Consider the following 12,518-nt stretch of genomic DNA (forward strand, 5'->3'; position numbering starts at 1 on the left):
TTTTTTTTTTTTTTTTTTTTCCATTGCACAAGCAGGCACTTGCAAAATACCCAAGCCCTGCACGTGCTTCCCTTGCTGTCATGCTCTGCATGTGAGAGCAGCCCCGTCTCCCACACCGGCTTCATGCATTGCCCTCAGAAAGCTGGAGAGGCTCCTTCGCTCTGGTTAAACAAAACAGGGGGGGATCTTTGCTGCTCCCCTCCACCTCTGCTCAGGGCAGGATGGCCCGTGCACAGCCCCGGGCTGCAGCAGGGCAGCAGATCGCTGCTTGGCCCCAGCCCAGGTGCTGGGCATCGCTTTCTGCACGCCCTGCTTATTTTCAGGACAGCGATTCAGTTGTTTGTGATTAATTTAATTTGCTAGGAGGTTGTCTCAGCCGGCAATGCGATACCCTCCCACAGTCAGGGCTGCCTCGCCAGCTCGGAAACACGATGTATAAGGGGTCCAGGAGGGATCTGGGGAAACCTGCCAGAGGCACGTAGCATCGCATGGGGTGGCTTCTGAGTCCCTCTGCCCTGCTGCCCCATTGCTGATGTGGGGATTTTCTGGGTCCTCCCTGGCCCCAGAAAGGCCCAGCTCCTTTGGGCTTGTGATTTTGGTGGCTTTTTTGCATCCTGATTTTTATTTTATATTTGTTCCTGTTAAAGTAGGTCTCTCTCCCACCCTGTTGCAATCAGAAGCCTCATGGACCAGCAGGCAGAAAAGATAACAGAGGAGAGTTTTTAAACCCCTGGGTTTAGGGGTCTGGCAGGATTTTGGGGCAGTGGGAGGGCAGCATGGCTTCTGCTCTACCTGTGCAGAGCTAGTGTTTGGGGGACACCTGGGCACCCCAGAAGCGAGGCATGCTGTCTGTGCTGGTGTGTGGTGCCATGCACCCCCGATGCCACCGGCCAGGTGTGGTTTTGCCACGGAGGCTGTAAAAACCTTGTGATACGTTTGCTGATAACAGTGGGGTGGGGGTTTTCCTCCGAGCCCCGGCTTTGGTCAGGGGACACCCCTGGACACACTAAAGCATCTCTGTGGGTCGCCCCTCGGCATCCCTTTGCTGGGACGGGAGGGGGCACTTATCCTCTCCTGTTCAATCGAGGTGCTATTTAATAGCAGCAGGTGAATGGGGGGGGGTCCGGCTGGGTTATGGGGTGTGCTTTGCCCCAGGGGGGTGGTGGGACCCCAGCCGCAGCCTGACGCTGTCCCACATTGCCTGCAGGTGGAGAACGGGGCCGAGTACATCCTGGAGACCATCGACTCCCTGCAGAAGCACTCCTGGGTGGCAGATATCCAGGACTGCATTGACCCCGGGTAAGGCTTGCTGGAAAAAGGTGCTGTGCAGGGGCTGGGCTCACCACTGCTGTGGTGCCCTCACCACCGACCACGGGTTATTACCCCTGATGCAATTTTTGCTACTCGGGTTATTACAGAAAGTCCCTGACTCACGCCAGCAGAAGTCTGGAGGCAAAGTTAGCAGCCTGTGTGTGTCAGAGGTGCAGCCTCGCAGAGCACTGGCCGCTTACTCACCCTTTCCTGCTCCATGTCGCCTCGGCCAGGCAGAGGCAGGTGACCTGGGAACACAGCCCTCAACACGGGAAGCTCCTAACACCCACCCTCTGAAGCTTTTATACTATATTTGAGCTATTTTCTATGCTTTTTTCCAGTCCAGCATCCATGGTATATTTAAGATTCTGCTGGCTAAATCGATTTATTTATGTTTCTATCACCATGGTATTAATGCTGTCACTGGAGTCACAACAACTCTGCCAAAACTTCTCATCTGCTTTTTCATCGGCCCATGCATTGGGTTACGCTGTAGGGAGGTTTGCGTGCCCAGCGCTGCCGCCCTTCAGCTGGCTCGGACAGGCCCAGTCCCGGGGAGGCAGGATCAGCCCAGGTGCTCCCCGAGCAAACCCTGGCACTGCTATTCTCAGCACAATTTTAGAAAAACAAGGTGCCCGAGCTTGCAGAGGTGAAAACCTCGAGCAAACCTGGAACAGGGGCTTGGAGAGGCTCCAGCTGCCTCCGGGCTGCCCTTGCCCCCTTCTGTCGAAGAGATGCGGTTCGGGTGCTGCAGGGTTGGTCACGGCGGAGGCTGCATCTTGCAGGGAGGATGCACTAATGGCCTGCAGATCTGTGCTCCTTCAGCTCCTTTTGCTGCTTTTTAAAATATATAATTCAAGAAGCGACACTGAGGCTGGGCTGCTGACAGAGGCGAGGCTGGGAAACGTGGCCCTTTTTCTCCCAGTGTGTGTGTATTGGTGCTGGTTTTCCAGACGGAGCCGAGTGCCGCAGCCGTGCTCGCCTCGAGCCGCTGCAGAAGCCGCCGAGCCGCTGCAGCGGCAGCCCTGCAGAAGCCGCCGGCAGCCCTGCGCCAGCCCCTTGCTCTGCCACCAGCAGCTTCCCAGCCTTTTCTGTTTGCTTAGCACCCAGCACAGTCCCGCTTTGGCCTCCGGACGTGACTGTAAAGCAAATAATAATGAACTCCAGAGCAAATAATAATGAGCTGTTTAATACACCGACACACACGCTTGGTGCCAAGAACGAATTTTCAATCAGCTCCTGATGCTTTTGCCAAGGGCTGCGCGCTGGAGCCGCTGTGTGAGCGCCCGTCGACGGCTTTTCTGCAAAGCACTGTTGGTTTTGGTTTCCTTCCTCCCTACTTGTTTTTAACCGGCTGCAGCTGAATGACTCCCAATGGCTGATTCACTTACTGGCCACTAAATAATTCAGCAGCTCCCTCATGAGCCATTACTGCTAACGCAGCCGCTTCCTCGCTGCCTGTGCCCACGTGGGCGCTGTTAAGCAAGAGTAGCCGAGCGCCACAGGCAGCGCCGGGCTCTTGCCGGCGGCCAGGATAAAAATAGGCTGTGGAGCAAGTGGGGGGCTTGTGCAAGAAGGGTGCTGAAGTGCATGGGCAGGGGTTGGGCAGCAGGGATGCTCTACATGGGGGCTGCACCGCTGCGGCCCCCCCTTGCCCTGCTCCTGCTCGCTGGCTCGCTCTGGGCCTCCCGGCTTGGTTTTTTGGTGTCTTCTGGGGACATAATTCCTGTGGGTTGGTAATTCCCTTTGCGGAGGGTAAAAGCGAAAGCACCCTTGCGTGGAAGTTGGTGGTGGGAGCGTGTGTGCATCTACGTATGTCTTGCAAAGCAAAGCGCTGAAAGACAAGGTAACATATTTCCATCCAAACCAACAAGGTTGCAGCAAAATACTGCAGCTAGGACCAGCTGGCGTGACCCACATAGCGAGGGCTTTCAAGGGTTTAATCCCCTCACGCCGGTATCTCACCCCCAAAAGGCCGTTTTGCCGGCTGCTCTGCCTCTCGATGCTGCGGGCACTTCTGTCCGTGGCAGCCCCTCCAGGAGGAAGCGAGGAGCATCGGGATGTGCTTCCGGATCACAGCTGGAATTTCATTTGGTCAAGAGTCCCCGTCACGTGCCCGTGAGCAGAGGTGCGATGCGTGCATCCCTGCAGTGTGGCAGCTGGCGTGTGACTGTCTGCTCTGTGCTCTCCCCCCAGGGACAGCGGGGACGACATCGAGCTGGCATCCTGCGCGCAAGGAGCCTGTCTGCCAGGCAGGGTGTCCTCCTGCAGCTGCGAGTTCCTGGCTGACAGTAAGGACCTACGTTTGGGGAAAAACACCCGCTGGGGAGGGTGGGTGTCGCCGGGTGCCAGCTCTGGTTTGGGGGGGGGGGCAGATCCTGCCAGCGATAAAGTGAAGGAGCCTGAAGCAGGTGCTTGTGGGGATGGATCTTCTGTCTATCGCCTTCCTCTTCTTCATGCTAGCCCCCATCCTGGGGAGGTGGCCCACCCCATTTAAGACATCAATGTTGTCCCTGTACATCCTGGTACGTGTTGAAAATCTAGTCCCCCATCTGCAGGCACTGGGGTCTCCAGGTCCCAGCAAGCAGCCTCCACCTGCACAGCCCCACCTTATCTCCATGCCCAACCAAGACGCATCCGTGTCCCCCATCCCGGTCGCACCGGGGGAAGGAAACTCAGTGCAGGCTGAAAGGGAGTCCCCTGAGTTGCGGCCAGAACCATAACTAGCCCTGAGATGTCTCCGAGAGCTCAGGGTGCTCCAGCGTAGTGGCCTTTGGAGCAGGACAGCCCCTAGCCTTGTCCGGTGATGCCGAGCCACAAGCCCATCCCTCTACAAATTCCCTTCCAGATGTGCCCAGGCCACTGGACAGATGTGCCCTGCCCGGCGCTCACAACACTGCCACGGCCACCGCCATCCCTGCACCCCACGGCCGGGGCAGGGACTCCCTGGGGGAGCTCCTCGCCCACGTCCCACTGGAGAGCTTCCTGCAGACGCTGGAGTCCTCCCCTGCCGCCAGCGGGCGTCTCTCAGGTACTGGGATGCAGGATGTGGCCCCAGCACCTCACTCTTGGGGGCGCACGGAGGGAGAGGAGGAAGGGGTGGGAGAGGGCAATGTCCGGGTGCTCCCTAAAAGCCTGCTGTCCCTGTGGCCAGGGGAGGACAGCGAGGCGGAGGCAGAGATCAACCTCTCCGACTTCCCCTGGTTCCATGGGACTCTCTCGCGGATCAAGGCGGCTCAGCTGGTGCTCTTTGGGGGTGCCCGGAGCCACGGCTTGTTCGTCATCCGGCAGAGCGAAACACGGCCAGGGGAGTACGTGCTGACCTTCAACTTCCAGGGGAAGGCGAAGGTGGGTGTCCTTTGCTTCTCCCTGAATATTAGTGCCAGCCCTGCCCAGCACCCTGGGCTCCTTCCCGCCCTGCTGGGGCTCTGCGAGCAAGTGGGTGCCATGCGGTGACCCCAAACATGGCAGCTCTGTGGGGAGCTGCACCCTGGTAGAGCATCCCTCGGAACCACCTGCCCTTGTCCCCCAAGAGCCCTCTGCACCCTGCCCAGGCCCATCAGCACTTTTCCAGGTGGATCAGTGCTTGCCACGCAGGCATTAAGTTTAAATACCCCACGGGAGCCCAGTGTAGTCTGGCACATCATCCCCTGCCCTCTTCTTGTCCGCTCCACATCCTGAAGTACACAGATGTGCTATAAAAAAACAACCCATGTGTAGTTTTCTGCTGGGTCCCTTTTCTACCAGAGGGCATACACTGTGAGGGGTTGAGATATAACTGCCTGGTCTTGTCGCCTGTCATGCAAGAGGTCGTTCAGGCGGCCTCTGGGCTTCCCTAGGCTGTCTGTGTCACCAGGATTGGAGCTGCAGCCCCCGCCCGGCTGCACCCAACCACCTTCCTCTGGCTGCTTCTGTACGGTGTTCATCACCAGGAGGGGACAAACTTCTCCTGGGGATGCAGCGAGTGGGGTTTTGCAGGAAACACCCTGCAGCAGGAGACCCTCCCGGCCAGGCAGGGAAAAAAATCACAGTCCTATGTTACGAGCAAACCTCCCTTGGCTGATGGAGGTGGCTCCTTCTGCTGATTGCAAGGGTGAGATTCACCCTTGCAATCCCCAGCTCACCCGCTGGCCCGTTGCACTTGCAGCACCTCCGCCTGTCGCTGAACGAGAGCGGGCAGTGCCACGTGCAGCACCTCTGGTTCCAGACCATCTTCGACATGCTGCGCCACTTCCACACGCACCCCATCCCCCTTGAGTCGGGCGGCGCAGCCGACATCACCCTCCGCAGCTACGTCGTGGCCCAGAGCGCGCTGCCCGGTAGGTGCCGGGGCTGTGCTGCTGCTGGGTGGGGGCACGGCTGCATGTGGAGGGCTCAGTTTGTGTTAGGGCTGGGATCGCACGTGGACCCAAAAGGGACTGACCCCCGGGATTCCTCCACTGACCCCCTCCCTAAAGCTGTGCCTGTGTCGGTGCGCGTGGCTCTGGAGATGCCCCAAGGTGGGCATTATCCCATTGAAGGTGGGCAGGGAGGACCACGCAGCATCAGGGCTGTGCTGGGGTGACCCGTGTGTCCCCAGCTGTGGGTGTCAGTCCCCTGGCTTGAGCAGGAGAGGAGCAGAGGGGTCTGCAGGGCTCAGCAGGGCTCAGAGCATCCTGCTATGCTGGGAGAGGGTGGGCAAGGAGGATTGGGGAAGGACAGGATCAAGGGTGGAAAGAGCAAGCAAGGGAGAGGGTGGGTGTGGAAAGGTGCCAGCGAAGGAGAGGAGGGGCTGAGCCCCCAGGCGGTATTGGAGGGGTCAAGCTCCTATCTCCCTTGCAGACACCGGCCCCCCACCAGCTCTTGTGTCGCAGCCGCCAGGCTGCCGGGTCGACCTGCCACCCCCGCACTACTTCTGCAGCACAGCGCCCACCGGCCCACCAGCCCTGCCACCTGCTGAGGGGGTGGCCGTGGCCCCTGCTGTCACCATCCCTGCACCCTACCACCGTCTAGAGGGTGCCCTGGGCCCCCGGAGCCGCAGCGACAGTGCTGAGCGCCGGCCAGAGCCCCCCGCCGCCAGTGCCGAGGACTACCACGAGGCTGACGGTGCCCGGAGCCGGACCCGGGCAGTGGAAAACCAATACTCCTTCTACTGAGCTCCCCATGCCTGGGGGCTGGATGGCAGGGGGATGCGGCGCACCCGTGCCCCTCACCACTGCACCAGCCTCACCACCTCCTCCTGCCACCACCAGCAACCCAGCCGGGACATCCTTCTTGCTCCCTGCCACTTTTTGGGAGCTGTGTGAGTGGCAGTTGATGTCCCAGCTGGACCCGGCGCCAGCCCCGAGGTTGGGGCAGCACTGGGGGTTTGGGAGGCTGAAAGCATCAGTGCCATTTTGGAGCTTGCAGCCTCTTCCCTTTCCCTCCGGACCAAGAGCTCTCCCGGGGCCGAGCCGGGCTCCCTGGGTTTCTTCCCTGGGGATGCCCCTCCTGGGCTGGCAGCACGAAGCTGTGATGGGCTCCTTCCTCCAGCCAAAGCACCTCAGCACGTCCCCTCTGGTGTGAGAGCCCAGCGTGGCCAACATCCCTTCTGGCACCATCGCCCCGCAAACCAGCCGCCGAGGGGCTCTGGTGTTTCGGGATGAGGGTGGATGTGGCAGATCCCCACGCAGAGGCTTTTCTCGCACACACAGATCCGTGCACCTGAGAGGACACCTCTGCAGAGGCATGAGGGTTTATCCAGGCTGGCTTTCAGGCTCTCTCTGGGGCACGTGTTTCCCACCCTCTGCCAGGAGAAGGTTTTTTTTCCAAAGCTTAATGCATCCCATTCGAGGAAGGTTTCTCCTGCTGTCCTGCCATTTCTGTTCCTTTGTCCTTTCTCTCCTTGCTGTACCTACCCTTTTCTTCCTCCCTCTCTTCCTTGCTTTTTCAAAACCTAAGCTCTCTGCAAGGGCATCAGCTCAGCCTTCTGCCTTCTCTCTACTGCAGTTAGGCACTATTTTCCATTGCTCAAGGCAAACCTTGAAAAATATGACAACACCCCCGCTTTGCATCAGTTGTTAGTCATGTGGGATGTCTAAGGGGGGTCAGACAGAGGCCAGGGGCTGTGTCCGGAGGTGAGGGGCAGCCTTGCCCTGCAGGTGCTCGGCTGGGCTCCTGGGAATGAAAACACTACACATCTTCAGTAGATGCTATTGAAGGTTGTTTTTTTTTTTTCTTAGAGAAATAGAAACGCCCAGGAAGAGCAAAAGGAATGGGGTGCTGCCAGGTGGGTGAACAGCCAGCCGACACAGAGGGGCCAGGCCAGGCCAGGCTGACTGCAGCGACAGGCAGGATTGCCCTCTGCATCAATCCTGACTGCAGCGACAGGCAGGATTGCCCTCGCCGATGGCTGAAGTCCCTCCCTGGCAGATGTAAAACCCTGCCAGCGATGGGCTGTAGTAGCACTGCTGCCGGGAAGGACCAGGCACTGCAGCGGTCACCGCTTCTTGGTGGCTTTCTGACAGACCAGTGCAGCCACATGCACCTATAGCAGAAAAAGGAGGCCCCTGATAGAGGTGAGCCCTGGAAGAGAGCGTAGAGCAGAAACCCGCTGTGGCCAGGTACGCACTGTATGTTGTCGATGCTTTTCCTACAGGTCACTGAAGCCCTTAGGGTGGTTTTACACCACCGGAATTGTGTGCCTCGTGTGGGGTGGGAGACCCTCCGAAAGGGCAGCTTTGCTTGCAGACAAAGTGCTTGCACGTCCCTCTTGGTTTGCCTCACGCAGCTTGTCTTCCCCATCACCAGGACACCTGGCTCCTCGTGTGGCTGCCAGGCCTGGGTGACAGTGCTAGCAGGACCTGAGCGAGGTGGCTTTGAAGTGTCTGGATAGGTCTCCAGGTAGAGCAGACCCCACCGTATCCAGCTAGAAGTTACCACTTAGTGCAAAGAGAGGTACAAGCCAAGCCACAACTTAGCTCAACCCCCCTTGAATTCGCCTGGAGTTTTCAGTTGGGTCAAATTGGGTTTTTTAGGTGCCTTCTTTCCTGAGCTAGCAAAGCATGTCCCCAGCGCTGCAGTCACTTGTCTCCCCCACTTCAAGAGGGCAGGGAAGGTGCCTCCAAGGCTCCTTGCCTCCTCCTGCGATGTGAGAGCTGTCTCTTTCTGGCCCATGGGTGTGTGAGACAAGGGCTGGTGGAGCTCATTCCTGCAGCAAATGCCACCTTCTCCCGAAACGCATGGCCCTTCAGAGGGCAGCGGGAGCAGTTTGCTCTGGCGGGGGTATTTCTCCTTCCTCAGCACAGCTAAAACCCAGCTCGGAGGAGCCCATGCAGCAGGGAGAGGCCAGATGCTCTTTGTTGATGGGTTTAACGTGGACCTGCTTCCTTCACACACACAGTGAATGAGGGAGGACCTCCAGATGCGGCACAGACGTCGTCACTCTTGTTCTTCACTGAGGTCTCAACGGGCCAGGTGGTTGTGGATGGGAGCACTCCCTTACAGACCTTCAAATGTTGGCTGATTTTTCACCTTCTGTGTCATGGGATGGGAAAAGGAGGGGGAAGCAATGATCTGCAAGCAAAAATGTTAATTTGTAAATAGGGAAGAGTCTGGAAGAGTTTACTGTTCTGTAGAATAAATTAATTTTATTTAAAAAAAAAAGGGGGACTTGTTAAACAAATGGAGAACTTGAGTTCCAGTTTTAAAATAAAATCACTTGCAAAAAGGACAGTACATGAGCATGAGCTTGGGGCTTTGCTGGATTTGCTACATAAAAAGAAAAAAGAGAGCAGGGGGCAGGATGCTGTCATGTCGCATGTGTGTAGACCTCACTGCTAACTCAAGGCAGTTGGGGCTGGGCTCTGACCACCTCTGCCCGATGGAGCTGGTCTAGTGCACCGAGGATGGAGGAGAGAGGTATTTTTCACACTGTTGAGCAGAGGGAGGTGGAGGACGGGTCCAGGCTGCGCAGGGCAGTTTCCTCTCCTCCCAGTCTGTTATTTTCTTTGTCTGGTTTGTCACTGGTGCAAGTCGGAATGCCTCCATCCCTGAAGCAGCACAGATAATAGTGAATTAGCAGCCCAGGGGAGTGAAGATGTACCTCCCTTGCCAAAGGCCTGTGCTAGCATCTCCTAGCTGCCGAGTTCCCCATAGCGTGTCATTCCCCCCTCCTGTGCCTTCGCCTCTCCTGGGAGGCAGTGCCTCACACTCCGCCGTTGTATGTCTTTCTAGTGTGCTCTCCTCTGCTGAGCATCCCCCTGGAAAACTGGTACGTTGTCCCAGACTGTACTGTCACAGCTAAGCAGCGTGACAGACACGGCTTCCAGACGCAGCTAACACATGGCTTTTGGGGGGGTGGAGGGAGCTGCTCTGCTCTGTAATCAGGCCACGGTTGTTTCATGTCATGATCCATTCACGAAAACATTCCCTGTCAGGCCACGGTTGTGTCATGATCCATTCACGAAAACATTCCCTCCCCAAAAGGCTCCAGAGCCTGTTCACCGGTCCTGGAGAGTTCATCCATCAGGAGCTGGGGAGGTGACAGCCCCTCCGTACGGACAACTCCTCCGTTGCCCGCAAGGCAGGCAATGAGGGCTGTGCCTGCGGGACAGCTGCTCCTCCTGCCTCACCGTAAGCTGTTCACACCTCAGCATATTAGCAAATTGACTAATTAAGGCATTAGTCTTGCTGGAAAACATGCTTTCCTTTCCTTTCACAGGGTTCCTGGGGGGGCAGGGGCAGGACGCAACAGCCCTTTGCATCAAACGCAGAGATCTAGTACTGAAACAAGGGGAAAGCAGCCTCAGTGAGCGGGCTGGGCTGGATTGTGTGCCAGCGATCCCCTCTGTCCGGGGACAGAGCAGGACTAGTCCCCAGCATCCAGCAGGGATGCTGGCACTGAGCTGCAGCCTGGCAGATACTATGAAGAGGGCAAAAATGTGAAGGGATTTCAGCAGCACAGCCTTCCATGCTTCATGCAGGTGTCTGAGCTGTCACGGCTGCTCCTGCCTGCCTGACACGCAGGGTCTTTCTCAGCAAAGGCTCACAGTGCTTCCAGAAGGATCCCTTTGGTAAGACAACTCAGAATGCCATTGCTCTGGAATGCAAATGAGCTGCTTTGATAAGGGAGCTGAATTTTGTGTTTGGTTTGCACTGAAATATGAAAAAGCTTCCCTGTTCTAATGCAAATCCCCTACCCCAACAAGCCCAGTTCTGCCCGGATCCCAGCCCAGCACTCTGATTTCACAGGCTTTGTATTTTTTAATGGCATGATGAAATACTTCCTATTTTTGTACGACCCAAGTAATGGTCTTGTCCCCCCTCTCCAGATAGCTATATTTTAAAAGTAATACGTGCATAATACATCAAGAGCCTGCACCAATTCCCGAGACATGTAGTTGGAGAGTGAGATGCTCCCAGGTTTCTTTCCCCACGCTGTTTGCGTGGGCTCCGTTGGATGACAGGCAACTGCCTGTTGTTTCCCAGGGCTGTGAATTGTTGCTGGCACAAGCCACACTTCGGGCAAGGGAATCGAGCTGCCCAGCTGCTCCCCGCAGCCCTTGGGCTGTCGCAATGTCTCCGGGCACGGCTGCCATTCTGCCTTCCTCCTGGGGGGACTGGCATGAGAGTGCCGAGACCTGACAGCTCATCACTCACACCCCCGCTTTTGGAAGCTGTGTTTTGGAGAGGTGGCCGTGACAACAAGGAGGAAGAAACAGGGTGACACCTTATGGGCTAGTGAGCTAAACTGGCCTGTGTTGTGCTCAGGACTCAGCAGAACGGAGGGAAGAGGATATTCAGTCAATTTGCAGCAACACAGCTCCTAAAACCCATTCTGCAGTGACTGAGAGGGGACAGGGGCACGCACCTGCCCCGACCTCTGCAAATGGAGCTGGTGTCTCCCTGGTAGGGGCTGAGTACGGGCTGGCACTATCAGGTTTCTGTCCTGGTGGGCTGAAGAGGACCCAAGCCTGGGAGGGCTGCGGACACAGGAGCTCGCAAGCTGGGAGACAGCATGGGGGAAGCTGTTTGCATTGCTCCAGCCAGGGCTGCGACTGAAAGGATGTCTTCCAGGGCCAGCATGGCCAGCTGGGAACTCGGCCAACCCTAAATTCACACCATTCTTTTACAAATCAGGTTGGTAAGACAAACACGAGGCATAAAGTAGTGCCATTTCCATAGCAACCTTAGTAGAGGTTGAAAAGTCTTTTGTAAACATAGCGCTGAACCTGAGGATCAGCTCTGATTTTCTTCACAGAAGGGGGAAGAGCATGGAGGCTTAATAAATTCAGGTCATACAAATGACCCATAAATCTCAGAAGGAGCCATTTCCAACCTCTCTGTTCCCCTTTCTGTCACCCTCTCCACATGCACAGCACGAAGCTGTCTGAAACCCGGAGCCCAAATTCACCGCTCCAGCTTATCTCCATAAACTACACAAAGGCTTATGCCCCTCTTCCATTGCAGCTGACCTTTACTAGCTAATTCTCTGACGCACACGCCGCCCGAGCACATGCCATGCCATTTCTGTAGGGCCACAGCGGCTTGACAAGAAATTTGGCTTGCAGAGGAAATCTGTATCGCAGCCAGCTCCGGCTCCTTTTCCCCGCTCACGGCTTCCTCCGGCCCCATCAGACAAGCGTGGATCTGGGCATACCAGCCCTGAGCTGGTCCAGGCACGGTTCCTGCAAAGCCCAGATGTGAATACAAATGTAGAGGGTGTAGTGTCCCCCCCACTACCTGCCCGCCTCTCCCAGCACTCGGTGAGGCCATGCCGTGGGGAAATCGTGCTGCCGTTCATCACTGTCAGCGGACAAAGCCTGCGGGCAGCGCAGGCAGCGCTGGTTAATTACCAAAGTGACACGAACAGATGGCGCAGGCAGCCTGCCGGGGAGGCACTAGGAAGTCCCGTATCGCTTACACCGTCACGGGGATGGGATTTGGCAGGGCTGAGGGTGCCAGTGCGAAATGCGCTGAATTTTCACCCTCCTCGGGGCTGTGCTGTCAGGGCCGAGCCTGGAGCCTGGCCAGAGCGCGGCAGATGCTGGAGCTGCCTTGCTAACGCGCCCCGCGGGGGACAGGCCGCGCTCGCTGCAGCCTGGAGATCGTGCTTGGGTGGACAGGGGACATCGGAGCTCCAGCAAACGCAGCTTTCGGGGGATGCGGGCCCCACGGCACAGCCGGGACCCGGGAGAAGCGAGGCAGGGGCCCACCTCAGCCCCCAGCAAGGCCGCGCCAGGGCCCGC

At 57.4% G+C, this 12,518-nt stretch overlaps 1 protein-coding gene across 1 annotated transcript in view; it reads left to right on the forward strand.

Moving 5' to 3' along the window:
• The window catches only part of SH2B2 (SH2B adaptor protein 2), a 15,067-nt gene extending 8,621 nt beyond the window's left edge, over nt 1-6,446 (forward strand). Inside the window, exons 3-8 of the mRNA XM_009275381.1 lie at nt 1,208-1,299; nt 3,508-3,602; nt 4,160-4,342; nt 4,466-4,659; nt 5,459-5,630; nt 6,133-6,446. Coding sequence (XP_009273656.1) covers nt 1,208-1,299; nt 3,508-3,602; nt 4,160-4,342; nt 4,466-4,659; nt 5,459-5,630; nt 6,133-6,446 — 1,050 coding nt within the window. The remainder of the gene's footprint in view (nt 1-1,207; nt 1,300-3,507; nt 3,603-4,159; nt 4,343-4,465; nt 4,660-5,458; nt 5,631-6,132) is intronic.
• The last annotated feature ends 6,072 nt before the right edge of the window (nt 6,447-12,518 follow it).

Source organism: Aptenodytes forsteri, unplaced genomic scaffold (genome assembly GCF_000699145.1).
Source record: "Aptenodytes forsteri isolate BGI_AS27 unplaced genomic scaffold, ASM69914v1 Scaffold347, whole genome shotgun sequence".
In the NCBI taxonomy this organism is placed as follows: Eukaryota; Metazoa; Chordata; class Aves; order Sphenisciformes; family Spheniscidae; genus Aptenodytes; species Aptenodytes forsteri.